Raw genomic sequence first — 27,032 nt, forward strand, 5'->3', positions numbered from 1 at the left:
ACAGAGTCATTTGTGAGTATAGTAGAGAGGTATTCCTAATCAGATACATGTTAAAGCTACATCAGAACTGGCGGAATTCTATGTGAACTGGAAAAACCTCTAGGAATTGATGCAAAGTGAAAGGAGCAGAAACAGGAGAACATTGTACACAGACTGATAGATACATTATGGCACAATCGAATGTAACAGACTTTTCTATGCAGCAATGCAATGACCCAGGACAATCCAGAGGAACTTAGGAGAAAGAATGCTATCCACATCCAGAGAAAGAACTGTGGGAGCAGAAGCACAAAAGAAAAATATATGATTGATCATGTAATTCAATAGGTATATGATTAGGGTTTTGATGTTAAAAGATCACTATATTACAAATATGAATAACATGGAAAAAAAGGTTTTGAACAATGATACATGTATAACCCAGTGGAACTACTTGTCAGCTCTGGGAGTGGGAAGGGAAGAGGGGGATCATGAATCATGTAACTATGGAAAAGAATTCTAAATAATTTTTTAAACTACATCAGAGGCTAATGTTGCTTCTAATCAAGATGTGCTGGTAAATGTTTACCAACTAGTTCTCCATGGCAGGGGAAGGGGAATGTGTGCATAATATACTTTTTAAGTTTACTCTTCATCATTACCATTTCCTCCTTTCTACTTTTTTAAGTCCAAGCAGTCAACAAAACAATGAATCAAACCTTGATCATTGACATTTGCCAATTTCTGAGGTTTAAATATTCCCACTGAAAATTTAACAATCAATTCTCTCAAGTTGATTCCAGCTGACTCCAGCACAACTGTTTCAAACTCTAAGATTTTATGATGCCAATTGTATATTTGGTGATATTACATTGCAATGGGCATCTGAAGCCTCATCAGAGAGTATCAGATGTTTGTCTCTCTGTGTAGAGAATGCTAGGGAGCTTGTTCCTGAGCCAGTATTGAAGATGTCAAAGGAATCTGACTTGGAGGCATTTATACATTACATCAGTTCTCTGTCACACTGGCATAAACTTGAAAGATTGGAATCATACCCTTCTCTCTGTCATTCTTGGTCTTGGTCGATGGCTTTCCTGATCACCCTGGTCAAAAGGAATTGAAGCAGCAAAGTGGATAGATCACTGGACTGGGAGTCAGGGTGACTCAAGTTCAAATCTAATCTCAGATAGCTTTTTATTTCATTTATAAAATGGGAACAATAATAATACCTACCTCTCAGGGTTTGGGAGAGGATAAGATGAGATGATAGTGTTTTGTAATTTTAAAGCAATATATAAATGTAAGCTATTGTTTTTACAATGATAAAACCTATATATAATATCAATTTATTCTAGCATTATTCATGGTGTTTTTAGGTAATTCCCTCTTCTTGTGCTCTGATCCATGAATTTAGACTCCATTTTTGTAGAAAAACCAATGGGATGTGTTTATATCTGATCCTAAAGATAATTGAGAGCAACTGTAGTTAACTGATGACTTACTTATTAAGACCTGTACTTTAGGAAAATCACTTTAGCAGCTTTTGAGTTTCACATAACATTGAGATGAGTGAAGGAGAGTAATATCTGAACAAGTTATCAATAGTGCAAAGAGGTGATGAACATTACCTTAGAGAGAAAAATCTTAGAGGAAGAAGATTGACAAGTAGCAGCCTTACAAAGTGATACGGTACCAGAAGGGCCAGGATTCCCTAGAGGTTCATAGGGGGAAGCACTATAAATGGAGGCAGCAGTGTTGTGGTGGACAAAGGAGATCAATGAAAAACTAATTAAAAGACTGAGTCCACAAAGAATAGTGTACTAAAGGTTGAATCAAGTGAGCCCAATTACAGATCTAATAGGAAGCTAGCCATTACGAGAGCTAAGCATTTTAAACTGACAGAAGAAAAGAAGAGAGAGGGTTAAGGGATCCAGTTTTAAGTTTCATTTTTTTCTTTGTTTCCTTTTGTTTTCATGTTAAAAATTCATATTTTATATTCTTGGATCTTATATTTTGATGAGTTGCTAAAGTAAAGACTTGAGTTAATCAAGCCATACTATACGAAACTTTTCTTACACAGAAAAAGCTACTGCTCACATGTGACTGAGGATGTAACTTTGATCAGATTTTGAATTTGATTTGATGATGCTTCACACAAATGTGTTCTATATGTATCTTTCATTTCAAAATCATTTGCCATTTATAAAGTCCAACTGACATTTTCTGTGGGACCCTGGTTGCTGATATTATTGTTAAAATTGTTTACTTAGTGACTGCCCTCCTCTCCAAGCAAACTGGTTGTGAGGAATAGGGTTACAAAGTAATAAATATTTTAATTTATTTTGTATATATGTATTATGTATATGTATATATGTAATATATACAGGGCCTAGTCCAACTGACATTTAGCAAATCTGTTTTGAATTCCTCATCTTCAGAGGTTGCCTTACTTCAAAGGATTATCTTAATGAAGCAACTGCTTCTCAAAGGTACTTGGCTCAATTAATCCTCTGTAGAGAACTACTAAATAGTGACTTTAATACCTACTAGTAGTCATTAAAAGAATGCCCATTAATTGAGAGAACTGCGGATGGTGTTAATTATGTGATAAAAAGTGGCGGGAATGACAGCTGATCAAAAAAGATGACTTTTTGGAGAGAATATGTGGGTGGAAGTCATTGAATTTATATTACTGTATTTTGCATAGAACTGTATTATATTTATATAATACTTTATATTACTGCACTTTATATAAATGTTACTATAGTCAATGTAGGAGTTGACTGTGTCTTCATACCTATAAAATGTCTAATACCGTCACAGTGTTCTTCATAATGGGAGGAAGGAGATGGAAGGAAGTGGGGGAGGGAGAAAGAAGTTGCCAAATCTAGCTGTTTCTCCACAAAAGCTCTGGCTTTCTTTCTTTTTCTCCTTAATATTTGATATAGTACCTGACATGTTTTCTTGTTATTTAGTCATTTCATTCATGTCCAATTCTTCCTGACCCATCTCAAGTTTTCTTGGCAGAAATATTGGAGTGGTTTATTTCCTTCTCCAACTCATTTTACAGATGAGGAAATTGAGGCCAACAAGATTAAGCAAATTGCCCAAGGTCATTCAGCTAGGAAGTTTCTGAGGCCAGATTTGTACTCTAGAAGATGAGTCTTCTTGAGTCCAGGCTTAAGGAGCTCATTCTGTGTCTTCTATCTTCCCTTCTCACTCTATGTCCTTGATCCTATGACTACTAGTCTAGATTTTTCTGACCTGGAGTCAGGAACATTTGAGTTTGAATCTTATCCCCATCCCTTATGAACTGGAAAGTCACAGTTTCCTCAGCTGGCATATGAGGATAATAAGAACACCTACCTTAAAGGATTATTGTGAACGTTAAATCTAATACTATTTGGGAAACACTAGCATAGTATCTGGCATATAATAGGTAGTATATTAATGCATATTCTTTTCCCTTCTCTCTTATTTTAGACCTGATTCTTGCCAACAAAAAAGAATTCATTACCAGGGTGGAAATTATTTTGACCTCAACTCAAAGGAACTTTCTCATTTTAGTATTTTGATAAAATAATAGTAAAGAAAGGCAATCTTAATCTGAAATATGCTTGAGATTTCAGGAGATCTGATTCAAAAGATGCAGAGAAATCATAATAGGATTCCCTAGAGATATTGATATAGGAGGGATAGGAAGTTCTCAGGAATGAGATTCTAAAAACACACCAGTGCTATTCCTATGGTTAATGTGTTTGGAGGAAAGAAAGGGATTATAAGAATGGAACCCTATGGTTTCCCATTGACCTTTCTTCAGTCTTCCCAATCAGATTGTCTTAGTTACAATCAAAACAGTATGGCTTTTTTTTTTAACTTCCAAAGCTCCTGATCTATATCTGAGTCATGAGACATTCACTAGTTTTGCATTTTTTCTTGCCAATAGCAAAGACTCCCTAATGAGAGAAGTGTGAAATGTGCAACCCATGTGGCCCATTGACTTGTTCTGATGTGACCAAAAACCAGGGCACATTGTCCAACCAAGGGTTTTCTCCATTCTTATCACCTCATTAGCTTCTCCATGGGGTTTGAATTGTTTTGCTTTTAGGGACTCATATGCTCAGAGAAAAACAAAACTTCATCCTGTAATCCAAGGAAGAGAGTGACTTAGAAGAGGGTAAGAACAGTGGGTAAGTGCTTTAGAGACAGAGCAGTAAGTAAATATAAAGAATAAGCATCCTTTTTACAACCTGAGTGGACAGGGGACTAGAAAAGTAATCGGAAAATTAAGTTCATGCCCTGTATATGTCACTACCCAGCTATGGAACTTCGAAGAATTAATTTAATTCAAATGTGCCTTAGTTTCCTTGTCTGCAAAATGTCTGTCTTAAAGAGTTTTATAGGAATCATATGAGAAAAGAGAAGTGAATGCCATACAAGTATAAGATATGTTATCATTATTATCATCTCTTCTCATTCTGATGTTTGATGGAGTTTAGATAGAAATAGTAGCAAGGCAAGACACTTTCCTATTATGATTCTTTTGGAATATTAAGGGGAAAAAAGAAGAAAATAGTCATTTATTAAGAACCTACTATGTGCCAGCCACTGTGCTAAGTTACGCTTATTATCTCATTTGATCCTCAGAGCAACCCTGGGAGGTAGGTGTTATTATTATCCCCATTTTACATCTAAAGAAACTGAAGCACACAGGTGAAGTGACTTGTCCAGGGTTATATAACTAGTAAGAGTTTGGATTTGAATTTAAGTTCCTGATTCCAATGATAGAGAGTGATGCAATATACCACCTAACTGACCAAGTAGATAAAATAATAAATTGTAATTGAATGAAAGTGTTGGGATGCAGGCTCATCTTTTATAGATTCACTGAGAATATCTTTTAGAAGACATACTGTCAGCCTTCTTGTATCCTTAAGATATCATGTCTATACTTTATATTTGGAATGTTGTTACCTAAAATCAGTCTGATATTTGCAAATTTAAAAAAATAATTAATAAATTAATGTTAAAGATTAGTAATAAAATTATTTATATAGTATTTTAAAGTCTTTGAATTACTTTATATGCCATACATCATTTAAAACTTACAACAGGCCTGTAATACAAGTATTATTACCATAATTTTACAGAGGAGATGGAGAAGATACAAATGCCAAGTGAGTGTCCATGGTCTCAGTTAGTAAATCTTAAATGTGATCTTTGAACCCATCTGCATGGTTACAAGTCTAACATTTTATTCACTATGTCAGACTATCTCCCATTATCTAATCAGTTAGATGTGCTTTAGAGTAGAAAGATAAAAATGTTCCTTTCCCAAAGATATCGAGCTGGATATCTTGTTTTAGTGGTTCCTTCATTGTGTATACATCTGTGTATATGTGTGTGTTTGTGTGTATGTATCCAACATTCCAAGATATACTTCCAGCTTTTACCCTTTTATGCTGGGAATAAGATTTCTCCATTCATCTTACTTGACTTTTGCAACTCCAAGAGCTAAATGAGTTCTAAAAATCCTTTTATTGTAAGAAGCAAGCATGTCACTTCTAGATCCCAGCAAACTAATCATCTTTTTTTTTTAACTTGTGCCTAGTAGATTGTTTTATATATATTAAACGTGATTGTAATTATTGAGAGGTAGTTACTAGAAAGATTACTGGACTGGAGGCAGTCAGGCTGGATTTGAATTGATTCTGCTACTTACTTTCTTTCAGAAAATCATTTAAAGCCTCGGTTTCTCCTTCAATAAAATTAGGGGGTTGGATTAATCCCTAAAGCTCCATCTGTCTCTAAATATATTGTCCTATGAATTGAATCCCCCAGGAAAATGATTGCTTTTTATGCTTTCTGTTTGAATTATTTTCTGCTTCTTTAATGATGCTATGGTATTTAAACTACTTAGCTGAGAGTCAGCCATGAAATAAAGAAAAAGTATGATTAGAAAATATAGGTATGGGTCTGCAAGTGAAGCAGTCAATTTCTGAGAAAACTAGGTGTGTTATATCCAACCAGAGTTTCTACTTGTTAGGGAAAGGGTGCTAAGAAAAAAAGGAAAAGTATCTGTAATTTGAATGCTTGGAGAGCACCTCTGCAGATGACTCCCTCCCACTCCCAATCTCCACCTACATTTGATTATTCTCTTGACAGGTGTGATGAGAACCATGGTTAATAATAACAAATGTCATTTATCTCATCAAAATAGAAATACTAAAAGAACTATCGTCAACGCCTATGATTGCTACAAGCTCCTCACCTAGCTCAGCAGTGGCAAAAACAGGTAGGTGGTATGCCCCATTTATCCATCATCAACAGAGAATAAGTTACTCTGTAAAAATTACTTTTCTAGATAACTGAATCTTAACTCTTTAAAATATTGGCTTTGCTTTTTTAAAACAAGCTTAGGTAGAAACATCTCTGAAATCTTCATTGACTTCTTAAAACAGAATTTAACTTTTTCACATCTACATCAATTTACTGTTCCAAACTGCAGTAAAGTGATTCTCTAATTGGCTAGTTAGGTGTCACAACTCTTGTTTTCCTCTCTACAAAATGGCCCTAGACAGCTATGTTTTTTGAAGTGGATCTGGTTTATTACTTTTTTCTATACACCCTCTTATTGTTAGATTGCCACTGCGCTCCCCTCTAGCATTTTGTTTCCTTTCTTCCTCCCTACCTGTCTGTCATCCATTTTAAGACTGAGTCTTCCTATTTCACCCAAGTTGGAAGTACAGACACTACATACAGGCCCCATCCCTTTGAATTAGGTATAGGAGCTTTGACTTTGTTTCTGAACTGGACTAGTTCCTCCCTCCTTAGGCCACCATATTAGTGCTGAACTTAGTGTGAACTTGATTAACTTAGCCCACAGCAATTCAAAACTCCCAAGTTCAAGAAATCTATTAAGTCAAAGTCCCTGGTAGCAAAAGTTGCAGATTTGCCCTCACACTCAAATTAATTTGTTTTTTTCTAAAGGTTCAGAGCTAAGAAACTGATGCTTACAATTATGTCTAAAGAATGAATAAATAAACCATGAAAGTCTTTCATTTAAATATAAATGCATATGTGTATGTACATTATGTTTGAGTTCTTATTCTCATATGTATGTACATTACATATGCACAAATGTATATAATCTTCAGTGCCTATATTTTGTCACCTATGTGAACCATTTCTTCAGACCACAAAGAGACCTTTCCACCAGTTTCCTGGTTCTCATTCAATCAATCAAAAGACGTTAATTATCCATTTTTTCTATATATAAAGTAGTGATCATAATGTATATAGTTATATATAAGACTAGAAGTCAGAGGGAATTTTTTTAACATTGGCTAGGGTAAACATATGCTTCCCTTCTCAAAGAAAAGTAAAAATGAGAGAGAGAGAGAGAGAGAGAGAGAGAGAGAGAGAGAGAGAGAGAGAGAGAGAGAGAGGAAGAAAGAGAGAAAGAGGGGGAGAGAGAGAGAGAGAGTAAGAAAGAAAGAGAGAGAAGAGGTAGAGAGAGGAAGAGAGGGGCGGGGGAGAGGAAGAGGTAGAGAGGAAGAGAGAGAGAATGTTTTTTAAGTGCTTACCTTGTGACAAGCACTGTGCTAAGCACAAGGTATACAAATACAATAAAAATGGTAGTCCTTGCCCTTAAGGAGCTTACATTCTACAGGGAAAAACAACACATGAAAGAGAACTGGAATTGAGAGATGGGTAGAAAAGCCTAGAGCATCAGAAAGGAAACTGAGAGAGAAGTAAGCTAGATAGAGCATTCCCTATGGTGAATCAGCATTTACCATATGTTGGGCACATGGCTATCCCTTCTTTTTTGGTGTTCTTCAGTTAGTCTCTATAGACTTTGAAATTTCAGCCTAGAAATATAACTGTTTTTTTTTTCTTATCTCATCGGCCACTTGGTCCTTTAGAAATCTATTTTTCATAGGCTCCCATGTAAACAGCAAGATTCTTACCCAGTCATGCCTTTCAACTATTATTTCCTAGATGGCTGTTTCCATCCTTCCTTCTCATCTCTGAGCCTTTTTGGAGGTTCCTTGATAGGATCTATATTCCATGTCAGAGGATAGCATTTAAAGAGCTGTCCCTCATTTCCATTCCCCTCTAATGTTGCAAATAGGATCTCACACTTCAGAGAGGTGTTACTTTAGCATTGAGCTCAATCTGCACCTTGGTAGGATCACAGAGCATTCACAAAATGGCATTTTTTTGCTTCTGATAATTGTGCCAATATACATTGTTTTAAGTCATTTTATCCTTTTATTCCTATATCAAAAGAGAGGTTTTGCCCTTTATCAACATTTAAAATAATATTTTCGGTAAATACATAAATATATAAAAAGATCTAAAATATGTTTTCTTATATTTCCATTTTATTTCACTGATACATTTCTTATATGAATGCCATTATCATAGTTTCCCTTAACATCCACTTTTTAACCACCTGGATTCTGGCTTCTTGCGTTATGCCTCTGTATATATCAAGCATAATTATGTGCTAAATGACTAAATTAACATCCCCTAAGAGCCTTTGTTTGATTCACTTTCTATTTTTTCTATATCTTCCATTTTATTATCTGTTCAGAAATTCTGAAAGAAGTTTCTTTTTTGCTTTTGTATTTGTATGACCAGAACCTAGCATGGAACTTGGAACATAGCTGAAATTTAATAAATACATGCTGACTCACTGAAGGTCACAAACAATTTCCTATGATTTCCTAATGACTATTAGCCTTCCTTGATTATGGATATAGGACAGCCTATCTCATTAGGGTATAAACTTGGTAATTTAATTTTTATTATTCTCAAGGTATATATTTATTACATGCTCAATCATAAAGATTATTATTTTATTCATCAAATAAAAAGGAAACTGAAATAATTTTTAATTGAAAATAAATCTTTACTTTTAAAATACAAACCATAAAATACATTTTTCTTTATTGTAAACACACCTATGGCCTTCTATCATTCTTAATTCTCCTTGTCTTCTCAACATTATTGGACTCTGCTAACTCACTATTCTTTATTGAAGATTAACTCCTTTACTACACTTTTTGTTTCCCTAATTCTCCAGGGATCATTTCTTCCTCCTGTCCTTAAAAAGTTGTGTAATATTGTAACTTAATATTCTCTTCACTTTCTCCTTGGGAGACTGTGTGCTCTATTCACATTAACTTCAACACTCAAATCCATATAGATAATGTTCATATGAATATCTTTAGCCTGGGACCCAGATACACATTTCTAACACTTGCTAGTCATTTCTAGTTGATAATCCTATTATCATCTCAAATTCAACATATCTAAATTTGAGATCATCTTCCCTTCCATTCCCGAAAATAACCAACCTCTCTTGGCTTTCTTTTGTCAACAAGAACATCATTCTCCTAATGAGCAGGCTTTGAGACTTTGAAATCATGCTTAACTTCTTATTTCCCCCTACCTCCAGTTCCCATAAATAGTATATTCATAAGTCATGGATATGGGACTCCTTCCAATGTTTCTACCTCATAACTGTCCCGACCAGGTACAATGGAAAGGGAAATGGATATAGAATCAAAGCCATTAGTACAAATCCCACTTCTTCTACTTACTACCTGTATGGCCTTGAGCAAGTCACTTCACTTTTCTAGCTCTCCATTTCTTTATCCAGTCAAATGAGAGAGATTGTACTCTATGGTCTCTAAAAGTCCTAGAGTTATGATCTTGTGAATGTAATCCAGAGTCACAGTGTGAGGAGTTTTAGAACCAATGGACCTGTGTCCAAATACCTGATGTATATTTTGTTGTGATGTTGGTAGACATGAGAAGATGAACCAGCATCCCCAGCATTCAAATGCACTGAGTCATTGATTAAGCATTAAAATGTCAGACTGAATGACTCAGATGTTCACATTTTGACCTGAGATGATTACTAATATTCAAATTAATTTAAAAATCTCTAGCAATATTATTAAAGGATACTTACTGTCTTTGCAGCAAGAGGAGCCCCCCAAAATGACACCTCAAGTGATGTGTCCAGTACTGCAAGCCCACAAGTTTCCACTCACCAACTTCAGACTACTGTGTCAATTAAACAGAGCAGCCAACAGAACAGTAAGTAATGGGAACGTATTGATGCTTTGAACCATAATGGTAACTAGGTTGATAGAATTTTCTCATTAACCTTGAAATCTTAATTTTAGTATCAGCAGAAGCATTATAGACAGAGTGGCCATTATGCCTCAGTGAGGAATTACAATTCTAAAATCTTTTGGAAAGACTTAAGACAGGAAACTTTCAGAAGGATGGGAGAATAGAACCTCTACGCTTCCTATTGTCAATACAGATCAAAGCCCACATTGTCCTATAAGTGAGTGAAAAGTGAAGTTCAAAAGTAACGTGCCCAAAGTGCAAGTCTGATCTTACAATTTGTCAGTTCAAGAAGCTTCTCTGACTCCCAATTGTCTTTACACTAAAATGCAAACTATTTTATTCCAGAACTTAAAACCATCAATCTAAGTAATCAGGTTGATTAGATCTTCCTCCCCCTAACAAACACTATGAACCTTAAGACAAACTGGCCTATTTGTTATTCCTTCCATATAACACTTCATTTCTCATCTCTACACCTTTGCCTTACCTACATTCTAGGTCTAGAATTCTCCCCTCAGTTCTACCTCTTAGAAATTCTAGCTCCCTTCAAGACTCAGTTTAAAGGCCAACCCTTTAAAGAGGCTCTTCTTGATTAATCCAGATGTTCCTCACCATGCAATGCTAATCATTCAGTATTGAGGTTGGTCAGTCTATCTATCTATCTATCTATCTATCTATCTATCTATCTATCTACCTACCTACCTACCTACCTATCCTTACATTTATCTATGCTTCTAACTATCCATCCTACCATCCATTTATCTATCCATCTACCCACATACCCAGCCATCCATCATCTATCTATCTATCTATCTATCTATCTATCTATCTATCTATCTGTCTGTCTGTCTGTCTGTCTATCCTTCCATCTATCTATCTATCGAACCTCATATCTATCTATCTACCTATCTATCTCTATCTATCTATCATCTATCTGGCTGACTGTCTATCCTATCAATCTATTGATCTATTTCTATTGATGTATCTATCTACTACTTATTTCTTTCTATCTCAGGATGTAGTATATATTATATATACATATAAATACATTTATATGTATGTAACTTTGTACATACATAGAGAAATATGCATATCTAGCATATATGTCAAAGAATTTATAAGATTTTTTTTCTCTGAACATGTCTTCTTCCCCTTGTAGAATGTAAGTCCTTTATGGGAAAGGGTTATTTAATTTTTGGTTTTGTCTCCCCAGGGTCTAGCATGAAGAAGTCACTTAATATATTTGTTGATTTATTCTTCACTCCTTTGACCTCAGATCCATCTGGTGCCTTTTGCTAGATGACTCATTCATGGGGAAATATGGAGAGCAAAAGCATCCAAGCCAACATATGCAGGACATTAGTGAATCAAGGTTCCACATCAGAAAGTTTTCATCTTTATTCTATGTCTTCAGGGCCCCTTTAACCTCCTAAATTGTAACTTTCCCACATACAATTTTTCTCCCATCTTTAGAGCACATGTAGAGATATATATTACAGAGAGGATTTTCCTATCAGTCAAGGACTAGACTAGGTAGCTAGTAATACCTTTCTCATCTTAGAGATGCTATATGTCTACAATTTTCAACTTCAGACTGTTCAAGATGAAAAGGGAACTCCTAAAACGTCCCAATTCGTCATTCCAGGATCCAAATAAGGAATGGTTGTTTGTACTCTGTATCAAACTTCACTAGCTTGGTGACTTCTAGCAGGTAAAAAGTATTTGTAGTGATTCCAGGTAGCATGAGGAGATAAATGTCTAGATTAAAGGAATCAAGTTTGACTCAGACTAGCTTTGAGAAAAAATTGGCATTTAATAAAAAGCCTATGACCTAGAATATACATTCATGCTTTTATAAATTGGGCAAAAAGCTTCTGGGTCCTGTCACCTCTGGAATTTCTACTTCGTGTTATAAGAATTTGACAAACCTTCCTGGTGGAGACTGTCATCCATTAATTTTTTAAGTTATTAAGCACCATTAGACATTGGATATCAAAGAAATAGATATTATAGCTATAATTTCTCTGATAAAAGTAATTTCCAGATGAGGAAATTCCCTCTATTTAAGGACATCACTTTCTCTGTAACTGAGGTTAAAACAAAAGCAAAAAGGAAAAGATAATCACTGCCCCTAAAAATTTATTAAGCACCTATTATGTTCTTTCCCCCATATTAGGCATGTTGAGGAAAATCCCTCTACCTTCAGGACAGCATCTTCAACTGTGTCTGGGAGTAATATAAAAAGAAAAAGATAATTCCTGCCCCTAAGGAACTTACAGTCTACTGGAGGAAAGCTATATGATGATATAAATAGGAGATAAAAATAATGATAATTAGTATTTATATAGCACCTACCATATGATTGGCACTGTGCTAAGTGTTTTACAGATATCTCATTTAATCCTCACAATAACTTTGAGAGGTAGGTACCATCATTATCCCTACTTTACAGAGGGGAAAATTAAGAGTTTAAATAACTTGCCTAAGGTCAAGCAGCAAGTAAATTTCTGAGGTTGGATTTGAATTCATATCTTCTTGACTCCAGTCCCAATGCTCTATCCATGTACTTCCTAGCTACCTCTAAATACAAAATAATTGAGAATGGAAGAGAGAACTAATAATTCTGCAAATCAAGAAAGACTTCATGTAGGATATGGCACTTGAGTTCAGAAGTAAAGGAAGTTGAAAATCTTCAACTAAGAGTGTCCAGGAGAAGAAAGAGTACACAGTAACTACAATAAAAATAATCAATGATCATTTGAGGTGATGGCAGAACTGAGTGAATGGGTTTTGTGTATTTGTTTAAGTTGTTAAAAGACTGGAAATATATGAGCAATATGAGCACATTTGTTGGCAACCAGAGAAGGATCCAAGGGATAAGAAAAAATGAAAATAAAGGGAGGTGACCAAAGAGAAAATCTCCTTGAGGAGAGGAAAAAGAAAAGGAAAAGAATCATCATAATTCCTTAGAAGAGTAAAGGGGCTGAATTTGGATCTCAGCTTTCCTACTTACAATGTAGTCTGGGGTAGGTGATAGAACCACTTTTTCCAGTTCCTCACCTATATATTAAAAGATTTGATTAGATGATCCCCAAAGCCCCATCCAATTCAGGATCTATAATCCTATGAAGGTTTCTTCTAAGGTCCCATTTTGCTCAAGTCCACAGTCTTTCTGAGACCAAAAGTACAAGATCACTTTGATGAAAAGAGCCTCATCTTTTCAGAGACTAGGGCAAAGCTCATGAAGTATATAAAGTCAAATCTTGGACTTAAATATTTGAGAAAAAAAACGATGTTGGAAGGAAAGGGAAAAAATATCCCAAACAGAACAAAGCCTGGCTGCTTTAAGTGACCAATCATTTAGAAATGAGTGGTCAGTTCCCTGAGTCATAATGAATCCTCATTTTATGTTGAGTCATTTAGCAGTGTGCATCTAAGTAGTCGATTTGAGGTCAAGTACATGTAGTTTGCTTTTTGACATAGTTTAAAATAGCTGCCCTTCAAGTAGCTTAAAAACAGACCCCCCTCATAGAACCATTCCTTTAAAAATGAAAGAAAATTTAATCCCTTGATAGCCTGTAGATTTCCTGGCAAGACAAGAGAGAAGAAATAGTTACTTCTCTCCTTTGCTGCCTTCCATAGAAATTTAGGTCTTCATTCAACAGTGTACCAGGTATTGTGCTAGGTGCTAGAGATATAAAGAGAAAAAATTAAAAAGACTATCACAACTAGCTTATGTCCCATTGGAAGAAACAACACATTTGGAACTCATCCCATGGCAGATATCCCTCAAATCCCCCTGATTTTGCCTCAAATGTTTTCACTGCTGACCAAGGACTCACCTAAGGGTACCAGGACTAAAGAGCTCATTTGTGAATTTATCAAATTAAGAGCCATCTCAGATTATTATATAGCACAGAAGTTGAATGGAGGAAGTGTTAGACCTGGAATGAGTTATACATTTGTTTAAATACCAACTCAGACACTAGTTGTAAGATCCTGAGCAAGTTACTTAACTTCTGCCTGCCTCAGTTTCCTCATCTTTAAATTTTTATCTCCCAGGCTTATTATAAGGATCATATGAGATATATGTGAGGTATTTTACAATAAATATTAGATATTAATTTTATTATTACAGTATAGTTGTCTCTCTGCCACATCCAAGAGGACAAAGTTGAAGAGGAAAGAAGACAGAGAGACAACTGTTAACAGGAGGCTACTCTTCTTATTTGCCTTACAGCAAAACATCTGTAGATGTATCCCTCCTTTAAACATCTGGAAGATGATTCCTTAGACAAGAGCCAGATGTGGGCATTGTGTGTGTATGGAAGTAAGTCTTGTGAAATATTTCTAGGACACAGGAGAAGCCCATTTGAAAGTGAATGGCTAATTGTGTGTGCCTGTGTGTGTGTCTGTGTGTGTGTGTGTGTGTCACCAGGAAGGAGTAAGGGTAACCAGAGAAAAAAGATTTGTCCCAAAGAAATCCAAATATTTCTGATTTTTGTCAACTTCCAGTAATTATCCCTTATTCACCAATGTATGTTTTGTCTGTTTTTTTATAATGAAGGTCAAAAGACCAGAGATAGAAAATAATTTAGAGGACTTTTAGTAAGATTCCTTCAACCAGAGAATAACAGATCTAGAAGTGCCAGGGATTCAACCTTCAATTTACAAATGAGGAAACAAGGATATATAGATACCTGATTTTTCCAAAGTCATGCTGGTCAGAAAATCATATTATTATGAACATAGAAAGGACCTTAGAAGTCAGTGAGTTCAACCCCTTCTTCTTACAGATGAGGAAACAGATGCACAGAGGGGTTCACCCCCAGGATAACTCATCTAGTAACAGTCTAAAATAGATTCAGTGTTCCTGCCTCCAAGACCATTGCTCTAGCTAACATCCCATGTAGGTGTGACAAGATTTAAATTTGGGTCCTATAACTCCAAATTCATCACTCTCCATTACAGGTCAAAAATGTAGGACTCTTGGCTCTCAGTCAACTGATCTTTCAATTATAGTCTGTGATCATTGTTCCATGATTCCTAGAAAAGTATATTTTGAAAGAGTTTAAATGATACCAGCTCTTAGGATGAGTAGGTGATAACCATAATGAAGAAGGAATGGCATAATTGTCATTAGAATGGAAACCACACCTGACACCTAGAGTTTTTTGCACAAATTAGTTATTCATTGCAGAGCACCAATGAATGATACATCACTTATTAAAAAGGCTTTCTCTAGGGGGCAGCTGGGTAGCTCAGTGGATTGAGAGCCAGGCCTAGAGATGGGAGGTTCTAGGTTCAAATCTGGCCTCAGACACTTCCCAGCTGTGTGTCCCTGGGCAAGTCATTTGACCCCTATTGCCTAACCCTTACCACTCTTCTGCCTTGGAGCCAATATACAGTATTGTTTCTAAGATGCAAGGTAAAGGTTTAAAAAAAAAGGCTTTCTCTAGTCAATGATGCCCTATCATTAACACAGATTCTATAGTACTATATATAATATCAATATTAAATATCAATACATGACTATTTAAAATTCTGATATATGAGAATTTGTTTAAAACATAACATATTTAAATATGTATAATATTCATAGGAATATATATATGTACACATATGAATATGTGTACATGATATGTATATATATGATATCTTTTGATTATACTTTATAGCCTGTGAAAAATATAATATGCACATTATTATTTACTTACCTATGGATCATATGCTACTTATTGTTACTTTTAAATAATAGCTTCCATTTATTAAAAAAAAAAGGTTTGAGGATGGAGAATAGATCATTTAGTGGATTTCTTTAAATTCAGCTAATCTAGCATTTTTAACTAATATGTAGTTCAAACCAAAGATAGTTGCCATTTCTGTCTTCCTCCATGTTCGCTAGTTCATTTTCCTATGAACAGGTACAATATGATTTGTTTTGGATGAATGCATGAACATACTTTTTAAGCACCTAGGCATTGTGTGAACTACTAGATATCCAAATACAAAGATATTTCTACTCAAGTAGATTATAATCTAATAGAAGGATACAGAACCTATCCATAAATGGTCCAGGCTTGAAAGCAATAACTTGGGAGTTATGTGGAGATAGTAATCAAATTAAAACCTTATATTTTTCTATTTCTTTAAGGGTTGAGAAGTACTTTTATGAAGGTTAGATTATCTCCATTTTATAGATTAGGAAACTCAGACTTAGAGAAAGAGTTATTTGTTCATAATTGCAGTGCTAAAATAATTCCAGTACCAAATATGAGACTCAAATCCAAGAGTCCTAATCCTTAGGTTGGTGCTAGGTCAAATAAAGCCCTATTTGCTTAACTATAATAAAAAGTGAGGGTTTGATAATTCAATGCAATGATGAACCATAAATCGTGATTCTAGAGGACTGAAGAAAAAGCACTTTCCCACCTCTTGAAAAAGGGAGATAGACTCAAAATATAGAACAATACATGGATTTTTAGATATAGTCAATGAGAAATTGATTTACTTTACTATTCATGTTTGTTATCAGTTTTATTTTTCATTTAATGTTATTTTTGTTTAATATGTAGAAGGGAGGGTATTAAAAGGAGAGAAAATAAATTTGAGGGTTGTTTATTTTTGTAAATAAGGAACATTATTTATCTAGAGTTTCGCTGATACAAGAGGGCCATGACCTAGAGATGGGGTTCTAAAGAAACTATTAGAATTGTTAGAACTGGGAGTTAGTTCAATTGGTGTATAGGATGAAATAATTCTTCCAAATATATTCAGACCTGATCTTATGGCTGAAAAGGAAGTCACTTTACTTCCTTTCCCTTGCATCTTCTCCCAGTGATACATTTCCTTGTTCCAGTTGGGAAAAGACTAGCATTGTTGACAAGAAAGATCCCATTTCAGTAGTTCTGATATGAGACAAAGGAACTTATTTTCCCTTTCCCACATCAAAAGATTAAATTTTATAAAGTCACTAATTGAGTCCTTTCACCTTACAGGTCCATTTAAGATTAAATTTCATCAATCAAGTTTTAGAGTTATTCTTCAATTTTTAATCTTAGATTTACAAATGGAAAAGACCTTTAAGTCATCAAGAACAACCAATTCATTTTGGAGGTGAAGAAATTGAAACTTAGATAGAAGAAATGACTAGATCAGGTCACAAAGGGACCAAATGTCATAGGCTGGATTTGAACTTAATTCTTCTGATTTGCAATCTAGCATACTTTACAAGATTATAGTGAAGCTTAAGTAATATAATATAATATATATATATACATACATAAGTGCTATTATTACTACTACCAGTACTACAATTACTACTATTACTCTTATTATAATTTCCACTGTACCACAATAATTATAAAGAAATAAACCCAATTCCTTTTTGCCCATCATATTAGTCTAAATGTTCTAAATGCACTCTTTTGTCCATCACGACAAGCCAGTTTTTGTTGGATTCCCACAAATGTAAAATATTCAAGAAGGTATTTGAGAGTTTCAGACTGTGCTGGAGTCTAGACATATCTAGAAAGGAGCAGCATACCAATGACAAAGAGAGACTACTGGACTGCATTGAGGCTTATGAAAGTGAATATTGTGTTTAACCACCACAGCCAGTAAGCATTCATCATCCTTTAATGTAAGAACCATTGTGCTCACATTAAAAAATTTAGAGGAAAATAAACCAGCAGTCACCCCTGTTACTTTGTAGTTTCTCAGTTCTAAAGCAATCCTTTTTAAAGCTTTTATTTTTAAAGGAGATCTATGGTAGTTGTACCTGAATTTCATGAGACTCTAATTGAGTTTAACAAGACTCATCTGTACTGATCAGATTCCATGTGGTTACTGACTTTAGGATAAAGATCCACCAAATGACTTCTGATTCCCACTCCACCTTTAAAATTGTCAGATAGATACCCAGCAGATAGAAATCTACCTGGAAATTCAGAAGTGGTCCCTTTCCAGATAGAGCCTCTATGTTCACCCTGGTCTTCTAATTTTTTATGACTGTAGGAGACTGGTGCCTGAAAAATCATCTGGAACTTCTATTGATCTAGTCCAAGTAGAATAGATGAGTTCAAGGGAGAGAGAAATGCCTGAAAGCAAATACCAAAAAGAAGAAAAAATATTGGACATCTGGAGCTTTCTCTGTTTAAAACACAAGTTTGATGTTCTCTCAAGCTCCATATGCAAATATTTGTGTAACCTGGAACTAGAAATAAGGTTAGGAGAGGTCTGGAAATGCCCATTTCATTGCCTTCAGGATGAGAACAGAATGGAGCAAAATTATTTCTCTAAAGAGAAAAATTTACTCCTTTTTGCCAAGTCCTGTTCTCAAGCCCATTCCTCATCCTTCCTTGTTTGGCATCTCACGAATCACATTAATGAAAGAGGAAAGACAGTGGGGAAGGAAGGGAGGGAACAAGAGGAAATTAAGATTAAGGCCATTTTGACTTAATAGAGTTTGGGCAATATACATTTTCCTGGTGCTTTTCTGGTCCCTAATTATCCTCTTTTCATAAGTTGCCTTAAATCTAAACACATTTGGTTTAAACTTTGAAATTAGTTGAAGTTGGTTCTAATTTTCCACAAATGAAGGCGCAGACATTTTGATGTTGAAAGATCACAGATTTAATAGAAGCAGTCTATGTTTTCCCCATTCTAGACACACGAGTCTAAATAAAAGATGAGCTAGGCTTGCTACAGTCATATGTGAAACCCTGAGCCAGCTCACAAGTGTGCAAAGTTCATATTCTTTTCATTTATCTATTTAAATTAATGTATTTAGGAAAAATATAACTCATATGTTGCTGATTTATTTATAGTTAAGTCATAAAACATTTTATAAGTCATTAGAACTCTGAAAATATTCTCTGGGGTTGTCCCACCCCATTAGAATCAGGAAGTAATATTTTGCAAGGAGTAAAGGGATTTGAACTTCAGAAGGCTGAAATCTCAAAAAATATATAAATAAGTTATAAAGCACATTTTCCCCTCCATCCTCCAATTAGAGATGTAATGAAAGCTCTGAATGAAAGTCAAGGGGAGAATTAGCTAATTAGTTTCATGAATCTATAAAGAAAAGTTCATTGTGATACAGTTTAAAGCATATTGGATACTGCTGTATCTCCCACAAGGTGACTTTGAAGAAGCTGGGAACTGTAGTAGGAGAAAGAAAATTACTATTCAAGTGGAATGAATTCAGGCACAGTGTTTACTGACCTCTTTTTACCTATAAAACAATGACCATTTATTTCCTGTCTAAATTTGTGTTGACACAGTCCTAGGTTGGAGTGAGAAGCAGGGAGGGATATCTGAAGAATTACCATGATAGTACTGATAGAATTAAACCTGGGATTTTACTCTGCTAAGAATTTGTGGATTTATTCAATCATAAACTTTGCTTTCTGCTTCCGTTACTGATGGAAATTTTTGTTCCATGATTTCCTATACTATAGTATTTAAGATTTTTATTTAGTTGTGTTTTCTGTAAGATTTATGATTCTCTGAATATTTGATCTTCAAGGTCAGTACCCTTGCATTGCTGAAATCTTGTGGTTTCTTTTTATCTTGTTATCTTTCAAGTTTATTCTAATAATTTTCTCTAACAGGCTTTTTCACCAACTGCAATTCCCCTTTTCATAGAATCTATTGTTCCTAACAGATTATCATGATTTCTCAATTTTTCTCTTCATTTGTTTGTCTTTTTTAATTTCTTCTTTAAGCATTCTAAATTATATCCTAATTTCCACCACTTTTTAAAAACCCTAACCCTTCCATCTTAGAATCAATATAAAGTATTGGTTCCAAGGCAGAAGAGTGGTAAGGGCTAAGCAATGGAGGTTAAGTGACTTGTCCAGGATCACACAGCTAGGAAGTGCCTCAGATGAGATTTGAACCCAGTACCTACTGTGTCTAGGTCTGGCTCACTATTCATTGAGTCACCTAGATGTCTCTTCCACTATTTTCCTACTAAATGTCTTCTATAGGTTTTCTGAAACATTCAAGAATGAATTGGTCTTATTTGCTTGATTATTCATTCAGTGGGCTTCATAGTTGTTGTAATGCATTTTCTTTCATTAGAAGTTTTAAGCAGATTATTTTACTATGTAGTATTCATTACTTATTGGCTCCCAGATGTAGATATATCGATATAGATAATAAAATATATCATAGTAAATAGTAAAGAAGGAGATAGGGATCAATCTATATAATACAGTATCTCTAAGTAATATCTATACATAAAGCAAAGAACTAAACTGAAATGTGAGACCTAGAAGCAGAGGAAAAGCAAGGATTTTCATTCTTACCACTATTATTTGATATAATCCTAAAAATGTAGGCTATTGAATTAAGATGAGGGGGGGAAAGAAATTAAAGGAATAAAAGAGGAGGAAACAAAATCATGACTTTTGGCTGATGCCATGACTTGGAGTAGAGTTCTCAAACACATAGCCCCTGGGCCACATGATGGACTGAAGTACAACCTTAATAACATTAAAATGTAATTGGGAAACATTTAACAAAATAAATAAAAACACAATAGAACATGGGTAATGTTACTATGTAGTTTTCTAAGTCAATTCACAGGGATTCTTTTATATAGTTTAGAGATTGCCATTTCTATTTCAGATTGACACTACTGACTGAGAAAACACAAGAAAGTCAAATAAAAATGAATTTAAAAATGTATTATTTAAACAAGCCAACAAGCATTTATTCTCTCATTTGTTCTCTATGTGTTATATACTACACTAAGCACTGAGGATATAAAGAAAGATAATAATAGTCCACACTCTCAAGGAGTTCACATTCAAATGGAGGGAACATCATGCAAGACCTGGCTCAGTGGATAGAGCACCAGGAACAGAGATCAGATACCCTAAGTTCAATTGTAGCCTTGAACACTTCCTAGTTGGCTGATTCTGGGTGAGTCATTTAACCCCCATTGCCTAGCCCCTTACCAATCTTCTGCATTTTAACCAATATATATGATACTGAAGAAGATAAGAGGTTTTTTAATGATATATACACAGAGGTTGCAAAATAATCTTAGGGGGAGGAAGGAAATAGCATCTAGACTGCCTCAAAAAAATAGGATTTGAACCCAGTAGAATTGTTTGTTGGCTACGGGAGAGGGGTGGGAGGAGGAGCAGGAAAGAGCATGATTCATGTAACCATGGAAAAATATTCTTAATTAATTAATTAATTAAACTTTTTTGAAAAGTGGGATTTGATCCAGCTTAAAGGAAGACAGGGAAACCAAGAGTCAAAGGCAAAGGGGATATTCCAGCCATGGGGAATAACCAGTGCAATGTTATAGAAGAGGGAAATAGGGTGTCATGTCTCAGAAGGAAAAACAAGTAGACCAATTCTTGTAGATAAAGTATATGGAAGGGAGGAAGGATTCAGGTTATGAAGCAGTGAGGCAGTACAATAGATAAAATGAGGAATGGTCAGGAAAACCTGAGTTGAAATCTTGTCTCAGGCATTTACTAGCTGTGTGACCCTAGAAAACATCACTTTTGTTTACCTTAGTTTCCTCATCCATAAAATGAACCTAAATTAGCATCACCTTTTCAGCTTGTTCTGGGGATAAAATGAGACAATATTTGTAAAGTACTCTGCAAGCCTTAATGGACTTTATGATAATGATGATAAAAGTTTAAATGCTAAGCCGAGAACTTTATATTTGATTCTGGAGGCAATGGAGCCACTGTCATTTAATGAGTTGGAAGCAACATGAGATGAACTATGCTTTAGAAAAACAGCCTGGGTGGATGAATAGAAGATGGTTTGGTGAGGGGAAAGAGGTGATATAAACACATTAATTAGAAAGCTATTGTCATAGTCCAGATAAGAAACGATGAGGACCTGAACTAGGGCTGTACCTATGTAAGTAGAGACACATACTTCCTTAGTGTGCACCTTTGGTGCATCCATCACCTCTCATCTCTAGCAAATTGTCCCCATCATCATTCCTTCTCTCCTTTACTTTCAATATCTCCCAATCCGAAAGCTTCTTCACTGCTAATTACAAAATTCTAAAATATCTTCCATCATTAAAAAAAGAACTTTACTTGATTCTACAATTTAACTATTATCTGATATCTCTTCTCCTTACCAGGCAAATTCTTTATGAAAGCCAATTACTATTGGTATTTACATTTCCTATTCATTACTCTTCTAAACCTTGTATAATCTGGCTTCCAATTTCATCATTCAAGTGAAAATTCTCTCTCAGCCTATAAATGACCTTTTAATGTCAGATCTAATGGTTATGGGTTTTTTCTCAATTTTTATCCTTGAATTCCCTGTAGCATCTGACACTTTTAATCCATTTCTCCTCTTTAGTTTTTATAACAATATTCAATCCTGACTTTTCTTCTGTCTGACTGCTCGCTCTCAAAAAGATCCTTTGCTGGATTTTCATCAGCAAATTCAGCAGCCATGTACTCTTGTCTCTTTATAGCATCGAATTTGTTGTTCTTGTTAGCTCAATTATTATCTTCGTGTTGATAATTCCCAGATCTCTGTGTGTATACACATCTATGTACATACCTCCATACATAGAATCCTAGTTTCTCTCAACTATCATCCTGTCTTTTGAAAATCTCAAGCCAAATATTCCAGACACCTTACAAAACAAAATTCATAATCTCTTGCCCCAAACCTCTCACTTTTCCCAAATTTCTCCTTCTCTACATTAGAGCCCTTTCACTCTAAGTCAAATTTAATAGCAGTTATTAAAGAAGTTGCACTTTGTGATAGAGATTGTGGGAAATAAATTACTCTGTTTGGGTTATTCTGATTCATTTACATACAATCTGACTAGGAATGGCACTCCAATTAACGGGGTATATTTGCAGAAAGAAGGGCAGGTCACAAGGTATAATCTTCTACTACAAAGGTATGTGCAGGAATTTTGTATTAATAGCATTCTAATTAGTCACTTGGGATGAATGGAACTTTCAGCTAAGGCTCTGTTATCTCATACAGGATAATGTCCTTAATTGTCCCAGGTGGATAGGAAGTCTTGTTCTCATCTCTCTCTCTCTCTCTCTCTCTCTCTCTCTCTCTCTCTCTCTCTCTCTCTCTCTCTCTCTCTCTCTCTCTCTCTCTCTCTCTCTCTCTCTCTCTCTCTCTTCAGATATCATTTTGAAATCTCCAACAGAAAAGCCAGGTAAGTTATCTTCTGATTTCTCTACAGAATATTCATAGTTAAAAGCCTATTAATTAAAAATAATATAATCAAAATACTCTCAGACATTTGTAAAGAAACTTAAATTTTACAAATTACTTTGTGTATATCACTTGTCCAACCTATAGTTGAATTGAAATCCCCTCTCTTCATTCCAAACCACTCTGGAATTTCTTTCAGCTGTGGAAACTCATGGGAATGATACAAATATTGCAAAATGTCATCATTCAGTCTCTGCCTCAAGACCTCCAAGTGTATGTGTGTGTCTGTGGGGGGGGGGGGGTGTCTACTACTTCCTGAAACATAAAGATAACATGTTTTTTATTATTTTCCTATATCATGCCCAGATCAATTTCTCTGTAACTTTTAGGAAATGCTCTGATTTTTACCTTTAGAGGTCAAACAGAATAAGTTTAATTTCAGTGATATTGGCATTATTATGTTGACTTCAATAATGAGAAATTAATAACATTTGTCTATTTATTTATGTAAAAGAATGCTTTATAATTATGTCCATGTAATTCTTACGTGTGTCTTGGTAGTAGATCTTCATATATTTATAATTTATTTTTGACTGAATTTTTCCTTTTTATGTGTCTTTCTTCTTGGTTTTATTGGTGATATAAAAACTTTGATGATTTAATTAGATTTACTTTAAATATCATTAAGTTTTTTGAAAGTTGATTTTTTCAATTAGTTTGTGTTGGCTCTGTGTCTCTAAGTACATCATAATATCTCCTGTAAAAGTGGTAATTTTATTGATTCTTTGTCTATACTTATGCTCTTACTTCATTTTTCTAATCTCACAGCTAGCACTTTTAAAACTATGCCAAATAGTAGTGGTGATGAAGGAGACTAAGAGGGGGTAGCATATATATAGTTCCTACTATGTGCTAATGTTTCTAATATGCTAACAGCACATTACAAATACTATTTTATTTGATACAACAATGACATCCATGCTTTACCCATGATTTTACTGGAATAAGTGTTTCTTCATTATAGTTATTACTGACTCTTGGTTTTCTATATATACTATCTGCTAAAGAATGATCCAACTATTCCTGCATGTTATATTATTTTAGCAGAAAAGAAAGTGTCAAAAGGTTTTTTTTTTTGCAACTGTAAATTTATTTTTATTGTGATTAATATGGAATGTATTTTATAGGTTTCCTAATATTGAATCAATACTACATCTTGGTAATATGTAGTTATCACCTTCTTACTGATATTTTATCCAATACTTTTTTAGGAGTAGTTGTTTTTACTTTTCTTTTTTCCTATTTTGTTTCTTTCTGATTTAAGTATCAAAACTATATTTGTTTCATATGAATCCTTTTCTTATTTTTTCAAATAATTTCTGTAATATTAGAAATAACTGTTTTTTAATGTTTCATAGATTTCATACATAAATCTCTTAGGCCTTGGGAATATCCTGCCTCACTTTGGAGATCCTTGATGGCTTGCTCAATTTATTTTCCTGACATTAGCTTATTTAAATTATCTATTTCTTCTGCTAACAGAAGCATTTTCTATTTTTGTAATATTCATTTTTTCATTTATCAATTTTGTTTGCACTTAATTGTATAAAATAATTTCTTTTTCTAATTTTATTTAGTCAATTTAAAACATCATTCCTTGGTTACAAGAATCATATTCTTTCCCTCCCTCCCTCCCCCCACTCTTTCCAGTAGCTGACACAGAATTCCACTGGGTTTTACATGTGTCCTTGATCAAAACCTATTTCCATGCTGTTGATGTTTGCACTAGGGTGATCATTTAGAGTCTATATCCCCAATCATATCCCCCTCAAAGCATGTAATCAAGCAGTTGTTTTTCTTCAGTGTTTGTATTCCCATAGTTTTTCCTCTGAATGTGGATAGTGCTCTTACGTGTAAATCCTTCCAGGTTGTTCAGTATCACTGCATTGCCACTAATGGAGAAGTCCATTACATTCGATTGTACCACAGTGTATTAGTCTCTGTGTACAGTGTTTTCCTGGTTCTGCTCCTCTCACTCTGCATCAGTTCCTGGAGGTCATTCCAGTTCCCATGGAATTCCTCCACTTTATTATTCCTTTGAGCACAATAGTATTCCATCACCAACAGATACCACAATTTGTTCAGCCATTCCCCAATTGGAGGGCATCCCCTCATTTTCCAATTTTTTGCCACCACAAAGAGCACAGTTATGAATATTCTTGTACATGCACTTTTCCTTATTATATCTTTGGGGTATAAACCCAGCAGTGCTATGGCTGGGTCAAAGGGCAGACAGTCTTTTATTGCCCTTTAGTCATAGTTCCTAATTGCCTTCCAGGGTAGTTGGATCAATTCACAACTCTACCAGCAATGAATAAATGTCCCAACTTTGCCACATCCCCTCCAGCATTCATTACTTTCCTTTACAGTAATGTTAGCCAATCTGCTAGATGTGAGGTGATACCTCAGAGTTGTTTTGATTTGCATCCTCTCTGATTATAAGAGATTTAGAATACTTTTTCATGTGTTTATTGATAGTTTTGATTTCTTTATCTGAAAATTGCCTATTCTTGTCCCTTGCCCATTTATCAATTGGAGAATGGCTTGATTTTTTTGTACAATTGATTTACCCTTTATAAATTTGAGTAATTAGACCTTGTTATCAGAGGTTTTTGTTATGGAGATTTTTCCCCAATTTGTTGCTTCTCTTCTAATTTTGGTTGCATTGGTTTTGTTGGTACAAAACCTTTTTAATTTAATGTAATCAAAATTATTTATTCTACATTTTGTGATTTTTTTTTTCATTTAGTGTTAGGGTTAGGGATTTTTAAGGTTTTCTTTTTTTAAATTATTTCCCTAGATATCCTTGATATTTTGTTCTTCCAATGAACTTTGTTGTGTTTTTTTTCTAATTCATTTAATTTTTTTGATAGTTCAATGCGTATGGCACTAAATAAGTCAATTAATTTGAATAGGATTGTCATTTTTATTATATTATATTGTCCTACCCATGAGCAATAAATGTTCTTACAATTTTTTAGATCTAGTTTTAATTGTGTGGAGAGTGTTTTGTAGTTATGTTCATACAGTTCCTGTGTTTGTCTCGGCAGATAGATTCCTAAGTATTCTATATTGTCTAGGGTGATTTTAAATGGAATTTCTTTCTAACTCCTACTGCCTAGATGTGTTGGAAATATATAGAAATGTTCATGACTTATGTGGGTTTATTTTGTATCCTGCAACTTTGCTAAAGTTGTTGATTATTTCCACTAGCTTTTTAGTTGATTCTCTAGGATTTCTTAAGTAGACCACATATTCACAAAGAGTGATAGCTTGGTCTCCTCCTTGCCTATTTTAATACCTTCAATTTCTTTTTCTTCTTTAATTGCTACTGCTAGTGTTTCTAGTACAATGTTAAATAATAGAGGTGATAATGGGCATCCTTGTTTCACTTCTGATCTTATTTGAAAGGCTTCTAGTTTATTCCCATTGCAAATGATGTTTCTTGATGGTTTTAGATAAATACTGTTTATTATTTTTAGGAAAGGCCCTTCTATTCCTATCCTTTCTAGTATTTTCAATAGAAATGAGTGTTGTATTTTGACAAAGGCTTTTTCTTCATCTATTGAGATAACCATTTGATTTTTTTTTTTTGGTTTGTTTGTTGATATGGTCAATTATGTGGATGGTTTTCCCAATATTGAACCATTGAACCT

General features: G+C 34.5%; 1 protein-coding gene across 3 annotated transcripts in view; it reads left to right on the top strand.

Moving 5' to 3' along the window:
- The window catches only part of EMCN (endomucin), a 157,237-nt gene that overhangs the window by 74,563 nt on the left and 55,642 nt on the right, over nt 1–27,032 (top strand). For 2 of the 3 annotated variants that reach the window (XM_007495882.3, XM_007495883.3), the window contains exons 4-6: nt 6,200–6,274; nt 9,976–10,092; nt 23,285–23,317. In XM_007495882.3, the coding sequence (XP_007495944.2) occupies nt 6,200–6,274; nt 9,976–10,092; nt 23,285–23,317 (225 nt within the window). The remainder of the gene's footprint in view (nt 1–6,199; nt 6,275–9,975; nt 10,093–23,284; nt 23,318–27,032) is intronic. The other variant, XM_007495884.3, reaches the window with a different exon arrangement.

This window comes from Monodelphis domestica, chromosome 6 (assembly GCF_027887165.1).
Source record: "Monodelphis domestica isolate mMonDom1 chromosome 6, mMonDom1.pri, whole genome shotgun sequence".
Taxonomy (NCBI): Eukaryota; Metazoa; Chordata; class Mammalia; order Didelphimorphia; family Didelphidae; genus Monodelphis; species Monodelphis domestica.